At 31.2% G+C, this 23,618-nt stretch overlaps 1 protein-coding gene across 1 annotated transcript in view; it reads left to right on the forward strand.

Moving 5' to 3' along the window:
• Nucleotides 1-2,397: 2,397 nt before the first annotated feature.
• LOC131852237 (protein still life, isoform SIF type 1) overlaps nt 2,398-23,618 on the forward strand; it is an 87,652-nt gene continuing 66,431 nt past the window's right edge. The window contains exons 1-18 of the mRNA XM_059202887.1: nt 2,398-2,450; nt 3,521-3,668; nt 6,774-6,958; nt 7,855-7,973; nt 8,916-9,046; nt 9,722-9,804; nt 10,505-10,669; nt 11,117-11,247; nt 11,575-11,767; nt 12,749-12,877; nt 13,610-13,817; nt 14,237-14,444; nt 15,254-15,437; nt 16,994-17,047; nt 17,358-17,423; nt 19,210-19,330; nt 19,775-19,846; nt 20,596-20,646. Coding sequence (XP_059058870.1) covers nt 3,559-3,668; nt 6,774-6,958; nt 7,855-7,973; nt 8,916-9,046; nt 9,722-9,804; nt 10,505-10,669; nt 11,117-11,247; nt 11,575-11,767; nt 12,749-12,877; nt 13,610-13,817; nt 14,237-14,444; nt 15,254-15,437; nt 16,994-17,047; nt 17,358-17,423; nt 19,210-19,330; nt 19,775-19,846; nt 20,596-20,646 — 2,210 coding nt within the window. The 5' untranslated portion in view covers nt 2,398-2,450; nt 3,521-3,558. The remainder of the gene's footprint in view (nt 2,451-3,520; nt 3,669-6,773; nt 6,959-7,854; nt 7,974-8,915; nt 9,047-9,721; nt 9,805-10,504; nt 10,670-11,116; nt 11,248-11,574; nt 11,768-12,748; nt 12,878-13,609; nt 13,818-14,236; nt 14,445-15,253; nt 15,438-16,993; nt 17,048-17,357; nt 17,424-19,209; nt 19,331-19,774; nt 19,847-20,595; nt 20,647-23,618) is intronic.

Here is a 23,618-nt window from a genome sequence, read left to right on the forward strand (position 1 = left end):
GACCTTCTAATGTGCGTTAATCATCATAATAATCGCAGCTATAGAAACTATCTATTAGTATAGCAAATGCAGTAGAACTTTTATGGTTTCCCAACCATATCAGAATATTGAGCTAGGTAGAAGCTATGAGCAGACACATTTACAGATGTCCTTTATATTGCAAAACGTAAGTTAGACAAACAATTTAAATATACGAAATGTTATTTATAGAGGTATGAATTTTGCGGAAATACTTACTATATTTCGGCGTTTATTTTAAATAGACTTTGTGCAACATTCGGTATGAAATAAAAACTACTTAAATATATTGATTAAAGTTACACTGACAACTTATACTTTAGAGTAGTTTGACTTATTCAAAGGTTGCTTTTTGTAAAGCAAAATTATTTGGCCGCATTTTAGAAGAACTGGCATAGTTTCGCCGAGGAATCACTTGGTAATGACTAGCACTTTTGTAATAGAATCAAGATCCATCTAACTTGAAGTCGAGAAATATTTAATTAATATGAAGCGCTGACTAAAAGGAATGTTGTTACTGTATTATATTCACTGAATAGTAAATATTAATAATAATACTTAAGTAATGACCTTGTTGCGGAATAACTGGTATTTAATATCAGTAATCGTCACGGCAAAACAAATGAAATGGAACTATTGGAAGGATATATCAATAATCGCAACATGAAGTTAATTAATACGAAACTAGACGCATAATGCGTCTTTAAAGATTGGTAATATTTACAAACACCGACCTAATCAGCTATCTTTGAGGATAGGTTCATTTTTATCTTAAGTAATCTTATTGCCATCACGTCAATTTCATTGACTACTCCAACACATTTATTATTGATATTTATCATTTTATTTACCGTATGTAATTTATTCGACTTTATTTCTTAATTTTTGCTGTCGCTCATACATATTAAGCATGGATTCGACTTCACCATCGTTGATCAACATTATCTAATTCAAATGATATAATAATATTTAATTATATTTTTTCAAATGTAGTTGCACCGTTATAGATTATAGTAAAATTATTAACCTTTGGGATATAATGCGATGTGAAAGCTTTCTTAATATTAATATTCTTAGTATTAGCTTTCTCTGTTGCCTGTTTACTGCGTGGACACAGAATAAAATTTTATAAACATGTGTCCACAGTAATTAATAGTAGTACTAGAAATTATTTATTGAGTAGATTTATGGTTGGATACTTTAATTTATACATCTGTCAGATTATATACATTATAAAGAATGGAATAGAATAGCAGTTTAATCAACTTAATTTATATTAAATATTTACAATTAGATAATAATAGTTGCTGCTTACAAATTGTTACGATTGTTACTAAAAGGAGTTAGGGGAAAAAGTTAATAATATACAATGGTCAAAATATATAGTTGAGAGTTTAGGACTGTACATAAATGTTTCATTTACATAAACTGTATATATATTATAGGTAATAATAATATATCATACAAATCATAAATAAAGTTTACTTAAAATTCACTTATTCTACACAAAAATATTTATTATGTGAAATTGTACTAAAATTATTGTGTAAAAAATGTAGTCGTATATAGTTTTTTAATCTGTTAGGTATTTTATGACTTAAGTAGCAGAAAATAATTGCTATATAATTGTTTGTGCATGACCACCTCACTAACCATGCTATCAATTAAATAAGAAAATAAAAAATATAAAATCTAATTGCCACTCCTTTTTTCAATATTTAAAATATTTTTTAATATATCATGTTAACTTATTTTTATTTTACATATGTAAAAATAAGTGTATTGAAGTGGTAATTCTGTTTTATTTGCATGCAATAAATAATTATTACCTATCTAAACTATGAACTTCAAATTAATTATTATTTTGTTTTACAAATTTTAGAAATATATTAATCCAATTCTTTTTTATACTCATGCACACCGCAAGTATTAAACTGAAAATATAGAATTTTCAAGACTGATTTTATGTCATTTTACTGCAATATACCTTCGCCACTGAAAAACAGAGGTACTTTATAAATAATTAAAATAATAGTTGAACTGTTTTATTTTTAAAATTTATGTTCGTTTTGGCAATAATATTTTATAACTATGGACGGGAATTTAATTAATTTATTAGATTTTCAACTTTCGCGACAATTGACTTCTGACTTTCGACTTCATCCTGCTGTCTGAACTAACCACAACAGCACAACTACAACGAGCGGTCGCACTCACCCTGAAGAAGACTTATCAAATCCAGTTCCATACATAGTTATAAAATACTGAATTTATTATTGATAAGTATAGAAGATAGAGAATGAAATGTATGGTGTTACAGCATGGTGTCGTGAAACATCCGTACCGACACGGCACTCAACGTTCCCAAAGTCTCAACCGCGGACATTCTCTATCGCGCTCCGATGGAACCTGGTGACATCACGGGACTGCGGGTAATTATAATTCCGTTTTATATAGACTACTAACTTCAAAAAGAAGGAGCATGTTTCTGAAGTATTTCTTTAATGTGGATGTTACTTGATATCTTGAATCGGTTGATGTTATTTTCTAGATGAAAGGCTTGAATTACAATTTGTTTCTGGTAACAAACAAACTGATATTTATTAACAATAATTAAATAATAAAAGACTAATCGACATTCATTCAGTTCTGGTGAAAAATTTTATATATTAACTTAAAATAGAATAGAGTAAGAGTATAGATAAAAATAATAGAATAGATAAGACTGCACAGCTTGAAGAAATAACAAGGTTCAAAGTAAAGGTTTCTGATGTACAGGCGTTAATGTAGAGTTAACGCAGCTGGATTTAGCAATGATCTAGTACATTGCAGGAAGTCAATGGATAAAAGACTCAGGGCGACTTCTTATTATGTAGATTTATGAAAGGCTATGATTATTAGATCTATGACACTATGAAGAAGTATTGTACATATATCCCTAAAATTGACATGAATTAAACAAGAAATCGATACAGAATTTAATTTAATAGAGAGAATCTCTACGTAAATGATGAGTTGCGATGGTATTCCAAAAAAAAAATTATATTCGTAATTAACAAGTACAGTATATAAAGTAAAATTATTAGCTCTTTTGAGTAATAGTATGCCTCACTTAGTTCTTTTCGGCATACTTCTATTATTAAATAGTTCTGTGAATTTATATGCAGGTTTATTATTAGTAAATCATAACAGATATATATGTCATAACGATATAATTGTGTATTATCTTATTTACATATGCGTGAAATAATCTGTTTTTATGTTAAATTTGACATAAAAACGAATAGAGTAAACCGAAATTTTCACATGTTGTTAAATATGGACCAACCCCTACCTCTTCAAGGTTATGTATTATATTTTTTCTTATTAGTTTTGTATACGCCATATATAACTGTTTTTTGTTGTTTGATTATAGTCAATAAATATCGCTTGTAAATGTATACGAGGTCGAAGTCGCGGCACCACTAATTTATTAATATTGAGATGTTAATCAATACCGCAGGCAGCATAGTGCAGTGCGCCGAGTGCGGTACGCGCACGATGGGCAACAAGCTATCGTCGTGCTCCTGCGCGCCCATCCTCCGCAAGGCGTACCGCTATGAGGATAGCCCGTGGCAGAATTCACGTCGTCGAGATGGACACTTACTGAGGTACTTAAGATGAACTTCTTAGCATTCTTCTTCTTAGAATCTATCATGTGGCAGAAAGAAACATCAAGTAGTTTCCAGGACTTGTGTCTCATGAGTAGGTTTAAGATGCCTCTTGGCCGACGTACGTCAACACTCACCCTTACCGCTCGTGAATTTCTCTCCCTGTCTAGCCATATATGGTAAAAGCCTGCTAGTGCAGCTGTAGATATACGTTCTAGTAAAGAACTTACTGCATTATTAATGAATATAAGTTACTTCCCCCGTATGTTTGTTTCTTTTAGTATTTTGTCTATGATTGTTTCTATCAATTTGGGTACAAAATATCCTGAATTTCTAAAGAAAATATGCATTATTTTATATTGTAAATTCACTGGTAAAAGTATGCTAAAGGTGAACAGATAGGTATAAAATAAGGTTTATTTTTCATATATATATATATATATATATATAGAGAATGTGTCTGCCCATAATTTACCATCTACCCGCGGCTCCTCAGTTTACCTTAGATCTTTAGTGATTGAAACACTGCGGAAAAATAGGGAATTCGATAATATCAAACTGTGAATTATTAATTTACTAGCTACTGGCCCCGGCTTCGCACGGGTGTATACGTATTATATATATAAACCTTCCTCTTGAAGCACTCTATCTATTGTAACCGCTTTAAAATCCGTTGCGTAGTTTGAAAGATTTAAGCATACATAGGGACAGACAACGACAGCGACAGCGCCTTTGTTTTATACTATGTAATAATGATGATAATGAATTTACTTTGATAAGATATTCTTATTCTTATTTATGACTATATAAAAGCGTCAAAAGTCTGTGGGTAACAGTTAAAAAAGACATTCAGTAGTTGACCTCCTTAATTGAACTCGCCCTATCATGACATACATTATATAAGGTAAACATACCAGAATAGATAAAGCAAACAAACTCAGGTTGCCTAATCAAAGCGTCAAAATTACATTGCGATGTAACCATAGTATTTCTTTCTACATATTTGACATCGTTTGCAACATTTGATCTGCAAATAGCATTGTTTCATATTTTTCTCCATAAATGATGAAATGTATAATTTTTAAAGCAAAGCAAGCAAAAAAAAGGTTTTTCTGAAATGAGTGTGCAAATCATCTGTTTGATGGTAGGTGAACCTTACATGCTCATAAACTGAAGACTAAACTTCCACTGTTCCAAGATTGTGACAATCAAATGTTGAGTCATAGCAAACGGTGTTAATACAAAGATTTAATGTTCACCTTTGATACCAAAATACCATATGCAATTAAACTGTTTCGTGGTGAGACAAAAATACCGACACTGGCGACTTTGTACTTTACATTCTTCTTCTAAGTAGTGAAACTATATAGTTCTAATCAATGGTCAAATTTTGTAATATAATTATTTAAATATCACAGATTATTAATTTAACATTATATTCAACATATACAGTGTAATAAGTATAGAAACCTAATTTAATCGCCTGTGATAAAATATGTATAGAATGTCTCATGTTAGAACTGCACGCACGCAACCTACAAGTACGTGGGCAGAGTCGAAGGACATCCAGCTCGTCTAACTTTATTAAGGCAACACGCAAACTAGGAAATGGATACAAAATACTGCACGTCCTACACGAAATAGCTGTCTGCCTTTGATACCAAACCAAATTAGCTGCAGTCTGTTATATTTCGCTTGACCTAATTAATGTCTACTTTAATGGGACGTATGCTGCTATAATCTACTATCTCCGATGAACATAAAATCAGTAATATCAAAGTTTTACCAATGCAGTTAATTACGGTAGATTGCACCTGTAATATGTATATAATTTATATTTTAATTATCTACCTTAATGGATATCAAAAAAGCATACTGATAAGATTATGCATATCGTTAATCACCTACTATTTTTCATTACTGAAAATAAATATTAGTCAACATAACCTTAATTAGTACCTCAATAATCTATTTCTGAATATAAAAATTTGTACACATCTTTGAATGTTTGTTACTCAAACACGCGATGATTTTGTTGTTGGGTACCTCCCATTTGGTAGTGAATTTACATTACTCGTCGCTATTACAGCGCCGTCTTCCGCGCCAGTTTTAAATATACTGTAACTAAGTGTTGGAACAAGTTGTCCCCGCCTTTGCGGTCCGTTAAATCTTATAAAATTCAGTATAAAGTAGTACTATTCAATCAAGTACTGTAATTTTAATAGACACTGGCTGAGATTAATTTGTACCTGCAAACCCTTAATTATACACAGTTAGCTTATACATATATTCTTTGAGTTACTTACTCAGTGTATTTACTCACGTTATATGTTTATTGAATGTACATATAATAATACAATCCATTCACCATATATTGTTTTTGTTATACATACCTTAAACTATGTACATAGTCTTGTATATGATATTATATTAGTTACATTATCTGAACATATTTTTATACTACAACATTGGTAAACTTGTATTTGACTCGTCTGATGATAAACTGTTACTGTAGCCTATATACTATACGTGCGTGTTGCCTTTAATAAACTTAATTTATCCCTCTTAAAAACATCAGGCTGTAGTCTCTCGACAAAACCACGGCAGGTAGTTCATTTCACAATCTAAGTGTACGCAGGAGTTCCTCTGCTATTACAATGTCCAAGATCACTTAGGTTCAACATATAGGAATGAATTACATGTCTTGATGGCAACTGTTGCAATGGTAAATGGTAGCCGTGGGCATTGAACAATTCATCAGAACACAGTTCGTTGTAGGTTGTATGTTTCGGTACCATCTGAGAGATCGAGATCATCGACAATTCTTAAAGCACGTCTCTGAACTATGTCAAAATGACTAAGCTCGTATTCAGTGGCTCGTGCCCAAAGATGAGAGCAGAGCCTCCATATGCGGCACGTAATGATTTTATCTCCAATTTAATTTATTTTTCCTTACGATTTATATGATACTGTGAGCATCATCGTTGTTGTGTTGTGATTTGTGTTATTAAATATATTATACTATTCAATTGAAATAGAAATAAATATAACATAATTAATAATTTTAATTTGAGTTATTCAGTTAAGTAACATTTTTCTTTACAGGTTGTGGGCAGAGGTTTTCCATGTGTCTGCAAGTGGCGCAGGCACCGTTAAGTGGCAGCAAGTATCCGAAGACCTAGTGCCAGTGAACATCGCTTGTATCCAGGATTCTCCAGAATGTGTTTTTCACATTACTGCATACAACTCGCAAGTGGACAAGATCCTTGATGTACGACTACTGCAACCTGGTACGTTTTTTATAACTTTGAATATTTTTTATGTTTAATACTATATTTGTGCTTGCGCAAGTATGCGCTAGCAAGGCCCTCCTTACTACTACTACAAATAATACCTATTACTATAAATATCGTAAAATTTCTACTTTATTACTTAATATCTACTAGTAAATATCACAAAATATTTTATACCGATATTACCTTTTTTTATATTCAATATTTGTAATTCATTAACTAAAAGTTTATAAATGTATAGTTCTGCTTAATATAGCTTTTTCACTGTCGGAATACGCTTTACGGTATTTAGTACGAGAAGAATGCTCCAGCACTCGCTGTAACCTAGTTTTAAATATATACTGAATAGTAACTTTGAACGAAATCTGACGTGAATAAATTTATTTATATATACAATTGAAATAATGATAATATATAAATAAATTTTCTTCCATTTGTTCAACAAAGAATTTTTTTATAGTTTAAATATTTTTGAAAAATTGTATAAATCATAATCTTGTTACTCCTTATACTGCTCATGCGTTGCAGTCTACAGGAATAAGATGTTATGCCTGTTATCCTGTAATTTGGCTGTCTCTATCTTATTTTTTAACTGTAATATAGCTTATAAAACACGATGCTACTACGATGGTAGAAAAGATGATACGCAGATGACTTTTACTACCTCGAAAATGTTTCTTTCACCATTGATGTTTTATTGTTTTACCGAAATAGGAAAAGGGAGGTTACGAATTTATATGAAACGGCGTTATTTCTGAACTTACACATATTTTATTTTATATTTACTTGTCTCATATCAAAATAATAAAAAAAAACAACATCTTGTTTTTTCCAAAGTAATTTGGTTTACTAATTGACATCCATTTTTTAAACCAATGTATTTCAAATTTCAGGTACACGGATTGGGCAGGCGTCCGAATGCTTCGTGTATTGGAAAGACCCGATGACGAATGACACCTGGGGCCTAAACTTCACCTCGCCTATCGATGCCAAACAATTTCGAGAATGTTGCGTAAGTTACACCAATGTTATAATCAGGAAAGATTATATGTTTATGTGTATTGGTTTGTAAAGAATAAATTATTGATGGATATAATAAAAAAATATGTATGTCCAATTTAAGAAAAGATAACTCATCTGTAGCTACAATTAATACGTGCTGTATTAAAAAAAACAGAGATTCAATAATAGCTAGATTCGTATAGGTTGGATATTTCATAGTTATATTCTACGTATAATATTATTTAATCTGTATAGCTTGTGCTGTAGTTACTCGATCTTACTCAAGATCAAGTACTGATGTAACCCTGTTTATGAAACAGGGTTACATCAGTCTACAGACCGATTTATTTTTGGACAACGACATAGATGTGATGGATCTAACACAATTTGATAATCTGTGTTGATTCTAGTTCATGTTTATGCCCAATGTAGTTGGTTTTTATTTTCCATATGGTAGGGATTTTCGTTAATTGTTACAAAAATGTGAAACCACTAATTTTTAATACAATGCATATGTATATGTATACATAATGCCACTACATATATGTAATTATTTAAAGTTCCCGCAAATATTTTTCATCTATTAAATAACATTAAGTATTTTGTCACTTTGTTTTAAAGGAAGATGGAAAGTACGTGGGTAGAGTGAAAATAGACACCTATCTATCTATTTTAGCAATTATTTGACGTTTTTAAGTTGGATAGTCTTTATACAATTTTTTGTAGGAATTTGAAATCAGTATATTTTTTTTAATTTTGTTTAAATATTTACCTCTGTGACAATATAATAGAAGAAGCATCCCTCAGAGTGAGTAGCCTTTTACTTACGAAGGTGCAAAAGATATGAAGGAAACTTCTTGCTACATTTATATTAATCCTCTAAAAGCTATGAATGCTATTATTTATAATAATTGTCACAGATGTGATTTACTGTATCATTTCATGATTTTAGTCACCATCATTCAAATTCTCACGTAAGGCATCTTCAAGCTACAGCCTCAAACTGGAGCCGCCGGGTAACAAGCAGAAATTTAAAGCCAAACGGAAACCACTCTCCACTCCTGCTAGTCCAAATCGATCAAGGTAATATTATGTTACCTTTTATATTATTATTAGCATTACATTCATATTATAATATTAATTATATAGGTTTAAATTTTGATCGAGTAGGCATTTGTAAAAGGTCGTCTGCACGAGTATCTCAATCTCATCTATTTCAGCCGCCAATCAATTATGCTATACCGGTTGTAGGGTGAGATTAGGCAGTGAAAATACAAGATAAGAAATCTGATAACTTAGTTTTCCGGAATGGTAATGCAAAGGTGTGTCGGACTGTGTGTAGGGCACTGGAATCTGTGCAGCCAAAGGTGGTGGAATTAAAGGGGAAATATGAAAGTATATTATAAAAATATATGTCGTAAAACTATGTGTATTGTTGCAGAAGGTAAGGGGAATGAAAACCATGATAACAATAAAATATTCATATAAAAATATAAATATTTAAAATTACGTAATACGCCATGCCAGCCCGAATGTCCTGTACAACGGGCGTCACATGATACTGTGATGTATGTGGTGACGTTCATGTATATACGCGACATTTATCACTTGTTATCAAATGGGCCATCAATTTATTTGCCGTTCCAATTATTATACCTATTATAATTACACCTATATTTATCTATTTTATGTACGTTGACGAAAGTTTAATAATTTAGTTACTTCATTGCGCTAAAATTATGTTTTCATATTTTTTAGTTTGACGTACGGTCGTGAACCGCAGTGCACTTGCATGACACAAGAGCAATATGCGCGCCTGAGAGCACAAGATCCAAGATATCGTAAGTACACAATATTCTGGAATTCACTATAGTACCAATTAGTGGTTATCACACCAATAATATTAGATACATCTTTATAGATAGCTACTTAATTCTGATTTAAAAAATATTTGTACTGCTTTCATGCAAATATGCTTTAAAGATTTTTGTTTTATGACACCTAAACTATATAAGCACAATATTTTGACGTTAAAATCAACAAAGTTTTAAATAATAATAATATAATGATAATGATAACGCTACCGAGGTAAACTTTGCACGTAGTGGTCTCCATGGGTACCTCTGATTCACCTATTCCACCCAAGCAGTTTTGTAAGATCTATTTCTGTTGAAGAGTGAGATAAGGTAGTGGAATTACAGGATATGGGGGCATGACATCTTAATTGTCCGGAATGGCAATGCATGAGTGGTGTTACTGGTGTCACATGCTGACGTGATGTCGTGGTGCTCTTCATGTATGTCGGTGACGGTTAAAACTTACCGTCATACTTACTTATAATTACGTGGGCCGACAGTTGTTTATTATTCTTGTAAATAGAAAAAAACATTTCAACACTTTTAATTTTCTCAAAAATATGTAGATCAAAGAACATTAATACATAATAGGACTATTGTAGATATATCATTAGTGATGAGAACTAGGTTTTTCTATTAGATACCTAGTTTAATATTAAAGCTTGTTCACGTACGCCCGCATTAGGCTCGTCCACTCTGCCGCGTACCACGACCCGTGCTATCGAGACGGAAGCGGGCGCTGCCGGCGGCGCCACAGGCCGGACAGACAAAGTCGCTGCCGCCACCTCATCCACATCGCTTTACGACAACGTCACCAATTCGCAACCAGCACACCAGGCGCCGCCTAAGCGTGAGCTTCTAATAGTACCATTTTCCTTGAACGTACTAGGAAAACGACCGTACTGTATTTGCGTTTGACATCATTTCATTAGTATATTCAGCTTCTCTGATAATAGAATTTCTAGTTAATACCACATTTATTCAAAGCTTTATTGCTGTAGTTATTTATGAAATAGGTGTGCAAAAATATGTTACAGGTTATTATTTGACCAGTATATTGAATATTAAAAAAGCCAAGAATCATCAAAATAAAAATCAAAGTGTTATGTGAATACCAACAAAATGAAAATATAATAAGAGTAGAATTAATGTTATGTACCTTATTGAATATTACGAAATGCGACATTTACAACACCTTCACAATATTTAAAATAATACTTCTATGTATATTATTCACTTGAAGATTATATGTAACTGTATTTTATTATGTAAATTTAATATTACGATATTTTTTCAGCGGCGGCTCGTCAAACGGAATCTCAACCACCAACTCGGCCTCCGAAATCACAAGAGACTTCAACCATGACTACAAATACTTCCACAGCCCCTAAGACTGTTACTGCCTCTGTTGGTACACATGGTTCTAATGTGAGTAATAATAATTTTATCAATTAACACAAGGAAATATTACGAAATAAATCAGCAATATATAAAAAATTGTAAAAAGTAATAGTAGATCACATAATTCTGCAGATATTAAGAATTTTATGATTAATCTTATGTAAATATATGTAATATAGATATTATGTAATGCACTTATTGTTTCTAAAGGACTTAGTAGATACAGGGTACTTAAGAGTTCTTCTTTTTATGTTTGTTTTAAAGAATCTATTTCTTTATATTCTAAAAGTATGTTGCATTTATTCCCTTTTTATCTCGTACTCGTGATTATAATAGGTAATAATTTGATTAAAGATCATCGATGAGAATCAAGCCGTTGGAGCAACTGGAAATGCAGCTCAGCATAGTCAAGATCTGAAGTCAGAAGGGGTACAAGCTGGTGGAACACTGACTTCGACCAAGTCTTCTGCTACTTCTACAAGGCCTGGGAAAGAGCATCTGCAACATATGCCGAAGAGCGTCGACTATGGTGACGGGAATGAATCGGTTAGATTGATTTTGCCAAATATTTAATGTTATAAAAGCATTTAATTAATTCATATTAGTTAATATTCCATATATATATAAATATATATATATATATATATATATTTAATTAAAATGTGAAGGATCGCTACCTGTACATGATATACTAATGGGAAAATCTATAATTAAGAGACTTTAATAATGTAATAGAACCCAAAAGAATGATTATTACAATTATTGTCTGTGTATTTATCACGTTGTCTCGGAAATGACTTTGTTTTGGTTTTGTGGTTTCTATTAATATACTGTGGTAAACAGCTTAACTTAAATTTTAGTTTATTTTGTTATAAATAGTTTAAATAAATAAGAACAGGGAAATCCTATGTTTTAATATTTCATGTTACAAAAGTGAATTCGACTTACCAGTACTTATTTACCAATTGAATACGGCAGGAAAAATAAGGATAAATAAGGGTACTTACAGTAGTATGTAGTAATTGTGTTATAGAATATATACGTATTATATTTAAAGCCTATTATGCTTAGAGCGTATCTCTTGTGTCATGACTTAGTGATAATATTTTGCAATTTAAACTTATGACTATGGGGCTATTTTTGGTTAAAGAATTAAGAATTAAAGAATTTATTTAAACTAAAAACAGTTATACCAATAACATATTAAACGTAAACAACTACATTAGTTTACAAAAAACTGTGTTGCAGTTATTTGCGCCCGTCTCCAGAGCATTGTATTGGTTATTAGGTACATAGATAAAATAATATGTTATTATAATTTCACCCTAAATTTTCCATAACTGAACGTCAATTTCCTCCAAACATTTTCCTAAAGACTTAATATCAATTGACGTCTAACTACTGAATTTGTGTATCATTTATGGTCATCGTTGATCTTTATTTTAGTGCGTAGCTGCATCTTAATGTGTCTGCTTTTACACTTACCCAAACCTACTCGAGTATTTACACGCTTCAATATTTAATTAAAATATAATGTATTTTATCTTCCAGTCACGGGAGTCAGATCGGCATTCAGCACATCATCACAATGTTGTCAACAATAATACATCTGGCTCACGGCGCACTAAGTCTAAAAGCACAGAAGATATGAATATGGGTAAATATTTGTATGGCGAATATTTAGTTTATACTAACTGCATATATAATGCATCAGTATTTAGTCCCCGTCAATATCTAATATTCTTTCTAATTCCTATATTAACATAATGTGCATTTGCCCTAACCGAAGTACCTGTCCATATGTATAGAGGACGAAAAATATATATATTTTTCGTCCTCTGTATTATCGTAATTAACGTCTCAAGTCAGTAACTAACAATGAAATGACTCGCCATATAATGAAACAATAAATGTGAACTTGATTAAAAATTGGTAAATATGCATTTAATAAAAAAAAATTACCGATTCTTTAAAAGATCATATAATTCATATATTCGTACCTTTAGAAACACTGATTAAATAAATGGTGATTTTTATATTATTGTGATCTTATTCCGATAACATTATATGTTACCGTAGTGATAAGTTATACCACGACATTATTCGCCAAATAAAAATTATCATATGTATAATCATATAAAAAGTCATCAATCCTATGATCTGTCTGTGTCTTATATATATTTTATTCCTATTCATTATACATTCTGCAGTATTTGTGTAATAAGGTCATAAACATACATAATTATATACCTTGTAATATCTACTAATAATAGAATCTTCTTTTGTATTTAATATTTCTTCTTCTATTCTTATATTCTTGTATTTAAAAAAAAATGAAATTTAAAAAGAAAAATACAAAAGATACAATATCATTGTTTTATAATTACAGATTCCAGTACTTTGAAGCGTATGTTAAAGCCGATGCCTTCTACTGAAAGTCCAGTGACATCTCCTGAGATGGGTCGCCGTAGGTACGGTGGTGCTGCACCATGTCCTCCATCTTGCGGATCGCATGGTCATCGCCACCCGCAGCACTCGCATCATGGACATTATTCTCATGTTGTCAACAATAATAGCAGCAGGCAGAGCTCGCAACGGTATTTGTATACTAAAGAATTCTACATTTATAGGAAGATAGGCTCAGAAAGACTTCTCTTTAACTCTTAACTCGAATCTGTAACCACAGCATGTCATTTCATACCATATATGAAATGACATGCTGTGGTTACAGATTCGAGTTAAGAGTTAAAGGCACTAATGTTTTGTCATTAATTGTGCCGGAATGCCTAATTTATAAAGGACAAAAAGTAGGATAAGTAGGTCTCATATTTTAAGATTAAATAGTTTGTATACTAAATAAGTATTAAAGTCTCGATTAAGGGCCCTTTAGCACCATGGTACTTTTAACTCATACAGCTTTATTTAAATTAATTAATGTTAAAGACAAAATTAATTGAGCTACATTATAAATAATGATTATGGTAGTAAATAAACTAAAACTTATTGCATAACACAGTCGCGGCGTGGGCGTGGGTGCTGCTCCAAGTGGATACCCGGGACGCGGGCTTTACTTGGAGCTGGGCGGAGGTGAAAGGGATATGTCACCACCTTCAGATAATGTGATGTTCGATAATCAATGTTACGCCACCACGCCTTCTTCCTCCAATGGCAACTCCGATCAAGAACCTTGTCAACGCAGGGATGGTAGGCAACATCATCACGGCGTAAGTATCAAATTTAATAAATAAAATTCTCTTTTCTTCACAATTCTTGTAACAAAACTTGTCCAAAACAACTTGATCGATTCTTATGAAATTTTGTGTGTATTTAAAACGATGAGGGTGGTTCACTTTTTGAGGAAAACATGTTTTATTATATTTGGGCATAAAATATACATACAACGAAAATTTTCACTCTTCTACCAACAACCTCCATTTTTTAATATTGATATTAGTGATTTAATAATATTTACTCGGGGCGATCGTTTTCCGGGTCAGTTAGTAATAATATATTCTACCAGTTACAGTCAAACTGTAAGTATTTCAATTTAAACCGAGTTTGATTTTACAATAAGTCTGTCTGCCTGTCTTCTACCTCCTATTTTAGACGCCAAGAACTTCATTTATAAGCTTTATATCGATTAAAGGGCAGTCAAATTACAGAATAAGAGCATAACATCTTAATCCCCCGGAATAGGAACAAATTAAAAAATATCACTTTCGTCACAAGACATCTGTAGTGCTGTTCTTTGATATATTATAATATAAGAACTATAGTATTTATTTTTGCATTAGTTTCATTCAAAAAAACTTGAACCCCAAAATAAATCCAGCAATTGATTCCTAATTAATCCATATTATCCCCATTATCTATATTATGACATGTTGAGATAGAATAAACAGAACACCAATGTCTACCTTCATAGTTTTTCTCAAGTCTGTGATAACAATCCAATCATTATGGATAGAATCAAGAGTATTTGTAGACCATATTTATTTTTTGAGATTAATACTAATTTATTATCTTTTCCTAGAAACCGTGCCTATCCCGGCAAGCTTCTCAATCGAGCGCGACACCCGCGCCTGGCTCTCCTACCTCTCGATTACTTCTTGAGTATGAAATGCATCTTCGAAATACTCTTGCTAAAGGCATGGACGCTGAGAGTTACAGTCTTCACACTTTCGAAGCATTGCTGAGTCAAAGCATGGAAGATTTAGGTGAGTACATAATGTACGGTATCGTAAAATATTTGTGCACAGAAAAAAAGTCAATTTGAGCAGGAGTGGTAAGAATCCCGTCGCAGGTAGAGTGTGTTTCCCAATATAATCATCGTCTCCTAATTTGGTTCTGATTAATCAGCGGGTTCCAGTATCCTACTTCTTTATAGCAACGTATGTTATCGGGGACTGATGAGTAGATGATTTGACATGAGATGACAACATGACATGGCTACTAAGCCATGTCATGTTGTTTAAATGATATAATAATAAACAAAATGTAATGATAAAAATTATAAAGGCAAGAGTCTAATCCAATGTCTTATTGTCGTAACTTTTATTTTATTATATTCTTGATTTATGACTACAATTTTCTCTTAAAATATATAAAACATCTTTACTACGGACAGAAAAAAATAAAATGTATGAGTAAGTATGAAAATGCACAGATCGACTGTTGGTCGTACGCTCTGAGGTTTCAGACTAGTATTGAGTTTAAATTGTTATTGAATTCTGTCTATTGCAATATCATCTTGTGTGCATTTATCTTATATAGACCCATTCTCTTCAGGTTATAGTGTCCACAAGAGTTTTCTTTTATTACTATGTTTAATTTACTGTTTGGGACCTGACCTTGTTTTGTAATGGTGTATAGTGTATCTTTTGTAAATTGCAGTACTATTATAGGTTACTAAAAACTTAGCAATAGCTCAAACTTCTAAATACAAAAAATAGTGTACCTATGGAAGCTGTATAGCTATTATATGTTCACTTAGGATACCTTCGAGAATAAATTCTCAAAATAATATTTGTAATCGTACCAACATCCCTAGCGTGGTAGGCAAAGCATTCTAAAGATAAATTTGTAATTATTTCCATCACTAAAACATATCTAGAAATTGATGCTAAAATATATTTATCTTCTGATTAATTCTGTTGCAGAAATTGTCAGATCTCTTAATTGAGTTGGGAAATTAGAGCAAATTCATTTCATTTTTGTTTTTTAATTCCTTTGGATTGTTCCAATTCAATAACATCAAAGTCCTCATATTCTATTGTTTCTGTACTCTTACTAACCATTCTTATCTTTGCTTTCATTATAAAATACTGGTAGATGATCTGGTTAGATAGGCTATGTTTATTCATTTTAAATTTCCTTCCTTTCATATTAGTGTTTAATGTATGTGCACAAAGATAAAAACAAAATTTATCAAAGTTATATTTAGGATAATAAATTATAAAATAGTTAAACTATGCTACATATAAATATGTAACCAGTAGGTAGAAATTAACTAGCTGTTGCCCTATCATTGTAAAAATCATATTATCTGATCTAGCAACATGAAGTGATCAAAAACAGAACAACGTAGCAAAAAATATATTAATAAAATATAAAAATAAAAATATATTTTATTTATTAATTCCTTTATACACAAAATTGTATACATGGTGGACTTAATGCTTTATGGAATTTTCTACCAGTAGGTACATAATGTAACACTTAGTAAAAACCAGTCAAATATATTAATTTTAAATAATTTATTCTTTTTCTTTAGAATACAATGACAACCTGCCGCCAAATCAACGAAGCCCCTATCCATCGCGGCGTCGTAAGTATTATACCTACATATGTTTACTATACCATTAAAAAACTTACTTAACGACATTAGAACACATTAGTGTATCAAAATCCATGTCAAGTTTAGTATTAACTGTTTATGAGTAAAGAATTCTAACATACTAACATTATATACAATGAACAAGGAGCAACTATTCATCACTCACATATGAAATATGCAGCCAACCATGGATTGGTCAATTTTAAAATATTGATAATAAGTTGCAAACTCACTCAGATATTTATTACTAGGTATTTTGATACTTAATTTCAATTCCATTTTTGTTTTTTGTTTTGTTGAGGACCGACCCAAGAATCCATTCTACACTCTTTGAGAAACCTTAAGGAGGCTGCATTAAGGGCTAGAGGTGAAATAATCAGTTATTTATTAGTATACACCATCGCACATTATTGGATCAACTTCATTGATTCTTAGTACTTCTTCTTCAACATATATTTAGGTTATAGTAGAACTTCTAATTACACTCTTATCACATTTATATTATAAAACATTTATAATATATTTGTGATTTTGTAACTCGATACTATACTACATACAAAAGAGTATAAACATCAACTTACCGTTTCGTTGGTTTCTTGGAAGTTTCTTGGAAGCCTTTATTCTTTCAAAACAAATACAGCTACTAATAATAATTAGAAACGAAATGGCTGATATGTCTGAGAAACTTTCGAAAATTATTCTACATATCCAACACAGTATTAGAGTATTAAATGTGATTTTGATGTTGTAAGTAAATCATGATTTTGTTATTTACAGTAACGCATTACGGTATACACGGTCTAAATGTGTTTTGTTTATTATTGTGTGGATGTCCATGTATTTGTAACCGTATGCATATAAATCTTTTAATTACAATTAAATAATTATGTGCAGTTATTAACCAATACTTACACATTAGTTCTAAATGTCTGTTATAGTTATTGTTTTGAAATACGTATATGTGTTTACTTATATTCATTTTAAGAATTAAATTAAAATATTAAATATTTTAAACTCCTCCATGTCTCGTCTACTTGTCCATGGAACTATTTTTAATATAAAAGTAATTAAGTGGTTTATTTCTGCACTTGAATTTTATCCAAATCCATGAAATTAAATAAATTACGACTAAATATGCGTATATAAAAACAGGAAGATTCATGCTACCAAAAATACTGATACTGCGAGTTTGACAGAGAAAAATATTCAGTTGCATGTACACAAGTAAATTAGTTAAACTAAATATGTAGGAAATATTCGTGTGTGATAAAAGAAGAGAACAAGAATATGTTTAAATCTACACAAAAATTATAAGATTAAAAAAGAGACAGATTTAGTAAAAAAAAACTTTGTACTAATTCGTTAGCATGCAATGTCACAGTGAGTATCTTTGACTCCCACGCATTTCTACCTCCATGCATCTGTATTTGCATGGCTTTCCTGTTTATTTAAAAGTTAAGGTACCTCACATGCGTGCCAATAGTATATGGCAAAAGGCAGTGAAATCATTGGTTCCGATGGCACGCCTGAGAAGTACCGTAGGCATTATATAGGAATACAATGTGACACCAGTGCCTATGATGCCACTACAATATTGATGACATGCATGTTGCATGGCGCTTCTTTCTTGGCTTATTTATAAAATACTAGGTATATATCCTATTATATATAGGTGAAAAAAGACGATAAAGTATTTTTTCAGTTCTCTTATTATCTATCAATACAAATAAATATATAAACAATAAAATCCTTTATCCGCCTATATACTCGTAATATGCATATATCATATACACCTACTTAACGCAAAGATAACTATGCAATTGAATACAGTGAAGTAAATGGAAAAACCTGTGCGTTGCCATATCCGTCAGTTTAAACTATGTAATATTATGTTATGTAATGGTTTAAACAGAAACACAGTTTATAAAGCAAGGTACTTGGTGGAGTAAATAGGTGAGACAGAGGTACCCACTTAAACGACTTAGTACAAAGTGTAACGTAGGTAAACTACATTAGGTATGCAATCTTAAAAAAATATATATTTTGATATTGTTTGTAATGGTTGCATATATTTTAGTGAATAGTTGTATTGTACTGGATCAGTAAAGGTACAGTTTGTAGTTTTTTCTTTTAAGACTATATTTAATGATCAGGACCAGCTTCACAATGCTCGGGCGGAGGCCGATCAGATAGATCGTCAACTCTACCGTTACCACATCGACTGACCGTAGAAAGGCAATTGAGTGCTCGATCTGATCGTGATGGTTATTACAGGTATAATACATTTCTTACCACCCTTTGTGTATAATATATACGTCTCATTATTAGGATTATTTATCTCTCATCTCATCTTGTTATTTGAATTATTTAGCAAGTTATGTTTTGTAACTAACTTAAATAGATCCAAATCAATTGATAATATTGAGCGATACTTATTACTTATTAGTGTGATTCTCTAACAATATTATTTATCGTGTGGTATTTCAGTACAATGACAATCTCAGGAATTTTATTCATTAAATGATCTATCAGTTGTTAACTGAAATCCTTAAATTTAATTATTCATCAGAACTTCATTCAATTTATGTTTATGATTATTTTTCGAAAGTTAATCATCCAATAAAATTATTACTTAAATAAACTACCATAACTATTGCTTATCGCATTATAATGCACATTTATATTAGAATTCTGTTTATGCCTCTGCTATTGTTTTAGTGATCGCAACGAACTAATGCGGGAGCGCGAACGGGAGCGAGAACGTGGTTATTTGAGTGATCACAACACCAGGTAAATATCTGATATGTAAAAATCGTGTTAACAAACTTCTTTGTTATAAAACAAACAGCTTAACGGATTTATAGTGATATTTGGTAGGCCTGAGAATAGATTGTAAGCTATTTTTTATAATCCACTGTATAAGGCTCGCCTTATCTGAAAGTAATTTACAGGGCGTTTGCAGAATCTGTAGTATATATATAATTTTTATTCGTTTGTAATGGTAAACATGTTGAATACGCTAAACTCAGCCATTCGGTCCTCACAAAGCTTTTTGTGAGGATCAAATCGCTGAATACTTATATGAAGGCATCGATTACGTAATCAACACCTTCATTATTAATCAATTACGTGTAACTTTCTGGAAGTTACGCACTTTCAGTATATGTAATTTAATTCATTATTATATATTAAATAAATATATCGATACCAAGAGTGTTAGGTATCGCGTTTTAGTATCGTATCGCGAGTGTTAGGTATCGCGATTATTCGTTGGATAATCTACTGATGGTAGTTGAACAAACTGCTGTCACCTACCGATATTGACATCGCTGTACTCCAGTCGGCTTGTGATCGCGGCTACTGCAACCTAGTCAAAATGTCGAGAGAGTAAATAACTTATTTATCATAAAATTTAACCATGTTAAGAAGCGACTAACAATATAAATATTTAACAATTTTCTCTCAGAAAATTTATAACCCGTAGATTTAGGCCAAAAGTAAAACGATTTTAACTATTTTTATGTATTATTTTGTTATAGGGACCGGGTTCGAGACCGAGATCAAGGATACTTAAGCGACCATCAATCAAGGTGGGAATACTATTTTATTACTACTGTTATTTATTACGAGTATGGTGAAGCAGGAGGGTAACTGTTCTCACCTGTAGTAGTATGTGGCATCACAATAAATTGTACATGGCTTGATCAGTAGATGTATTAATAGTAATATTGTTAGATTTTTCTTCGGGTTCTCTTGTAAGGACACGGTAGTTGGAATTACTCTAACTCTAAAATTATGCCTCAGATGTGAACGAAACATATTTTCTTTACATACTACATTTATACCCAAAACACAAAATATATCATCACAATAATGCAAATAAAATATAAGTAAAAAAACTTCGATTCCTGAAACATAACGTCCTAAAATGTATGAAATTAAAATATGTCCGTCTAAAATTGTTGATCGTGGTCGGAGAATATTTTTGTTTCATACGTGGTTGGCGTGATTTTTCAGTACTCTCGTATTTAAATACACTACTCGTAATTAAGTAGTTAAATATTAGTTATATTATTAATTATTTATATGTATTTCTGCTACCAAGAAGTATAACAATATACAATTTACAAAATAACACAGGCTTATCTATTATAATTTATTACGAAATAAAGGTTAATATTCAAGATTCAGCTAGATTTGACAAAATCTATAAGCATGTTTCTATTGTTATTTTGTTGTTTTATAAAAAGGCACAATAAGAAAGCATGTTCCGTGAATAGGTGTCCAATCTGTGTTTCTTTCAATCAAGAATTAAAATTATGACGCGTAGAACGCTTAGTGATGCTCTCAAAATAAAGGAGTAAGCCTTCAACTGTACCCGATTTATGGCCTCTACTGGTTTCAGTGCCCTGTAGCACTATAATTTTAAAACAAATTCACTTCACAAATAATGTAAAATGATAACCCGTAATATTATAACACTATCATGAGGCTTTATATAAAAATATGACAAAAACTGATAATATGTAATACTTCTTTGTGTTAGAAAAAAGATAAGAAGATAAAACTATGAGTGAGTAATAATTTATGAACACGTATTAAAAATAGATGTTAAAAGACGTTTCACTGCGTATCTACGCTAACGGTATAAGATGGCAAGTATGTATATGTTTTAGGCGTTCATAGTCTGCGGTAACTATTTACCATCAGATGGACCGTATGCTTGTTTGTCACCACCGTAGTATAAAAAAAATAATTAAATTAGCATAGTGAATTTTCTTGAAATGTGGCCACAATGATTTCTATGGAGGACCGTGGGAAAGCCGACCTGACTCTACTACAGTGATCAGCCACTAATTCCCATTACTAACATTTTCTTTCTCTCATAAAATCTTAAGCATTCAAAATCTACTGTCTGTCTTGTGCATGACAGACAAAACTGCTGGTTATGTAACTGTTCATTTATGAACCAATGGTATTAATGTATAAGTTACATTAATTAATTTATAATGTATTATTAATGTCAGTATTGTATTTTTCTGTGTATAGAAAATATATAGATATAAATAACATTCGACTAATTGAATGACTATAAAAAATGAAATATCATGGTACATTTTTTCATATATATGGTATAGGTAATAACCATATTACCTATACCATATATATGAAAAAATGTAATGCAGAAACATACAATATATAAACAATCCTAACTAAGTCGAGCCTGTGCTATAGGTACTATATAAGTAATAAATATACTTTCATAACTTTTTTTTGCATAGATATTATATATAAAAATACTTACCCAGATCAGTACAAATAAATGTACACATTCTCATTACTACGTAAGTGTTGCGCGGGAATAGAACCTGCGACTTTATTGGAAGCAAGACGGTGTGTTAAACAGCCATACCACCGAATAATATTACTAATTGTTATACATAAAAAAAAATATTATTAAGATAAAATAATATCGTTTCTTCAGCGATTTGACTGATCATTACTACGTTTTTGTATTGCTCATCATTATAATACTTATTTTATTGTTTTATACTTATGAATGTAATGTACTAAAAAGAGATTTCAATTATTTGTTGACAATTTATAAGTTATAAGTGTATATCAGTATTATGTAGAGATATAGGGTGCTGATAATAGCAACATATAAATATTTTAGTTCTATAGGATAAAGTAGGTCAACACAAGATACAGGATATCCGGATAGATAATAGTGTTATTCGATAACTTACATCTATGTACTTCAAAGCTTGTTTCTAAGCCACACTATTTTTAAGGGGGACTTTATTTACACATATATATAAAATTGGAGTGTCTGTTTGTAATATTGAAATAACCGCTTTTTGCTACATGCATATGAATATAAATACGGTACATACACCAAAATATTTTTTTTTTACAATTTTTGTCCGTCTGTCTGTTTCGGCTAATCTCTGAAATGACTGTACAGATATTGACAGGACTTTTAGCCCTTTTAGGACTATTAGCAGGTAGCTGATGTAATGAGGAGTAACTTTGGTTTAGATTTATTTTAAATAAAACTAAACCAGAAATAAAGTTAAATTCCACGCGGAGTAAGTCGCGGGTACAGCTGGTAATAAATATAATTACACAATTTACTAGCTACACCTTGTTTTTGTTAAGGTAGCAAACTATTTATATGTATGTTTATTTCCGATTATGCCCAAATACGAGATTAAAATATGGAATAGTACCACTGAATATAGATAGAAAAACAACCAGAATAATACAAGGAGACATTTTGACAACATAAATGTCAGTATTTTGTAGTTTATCAATAACGCTGACATCGCAGGAATCGTCTCGATGTGAAGGATATTAAATATAAAAGATAAGTAACTACGTAAATAATATATGGCATATAATTTATTACTTTACTAGCTATGCTTGCGACTTCGTCTGCTTGACTTTTAATTGATTGATCGGAATACAAAATAGTTCTCGTCGTAACAGTGAGCAAGTAATCACTACGTTTTTAATTCATACAAAATATTGCGCCTTAGATCGATTTTCTATCCCATTT

The sequence above is a fragment of the Achroia grisella genome, unplaced genomic scaffold, assembly GCF_030625045.1.
Source record: "Achroia grisella isolate CSIRO2021 unplaced genomic scaffold, CSIRO_AGI_Agris_v1 utg1179, whole genome shotgun sequence".
Classification (NCBI taxonomy): Eukaryota; Metazoa; Arthropoda; class Insecta; order Lepidoptera; family Pyralidae; genus Achroia; species Achroia grisella.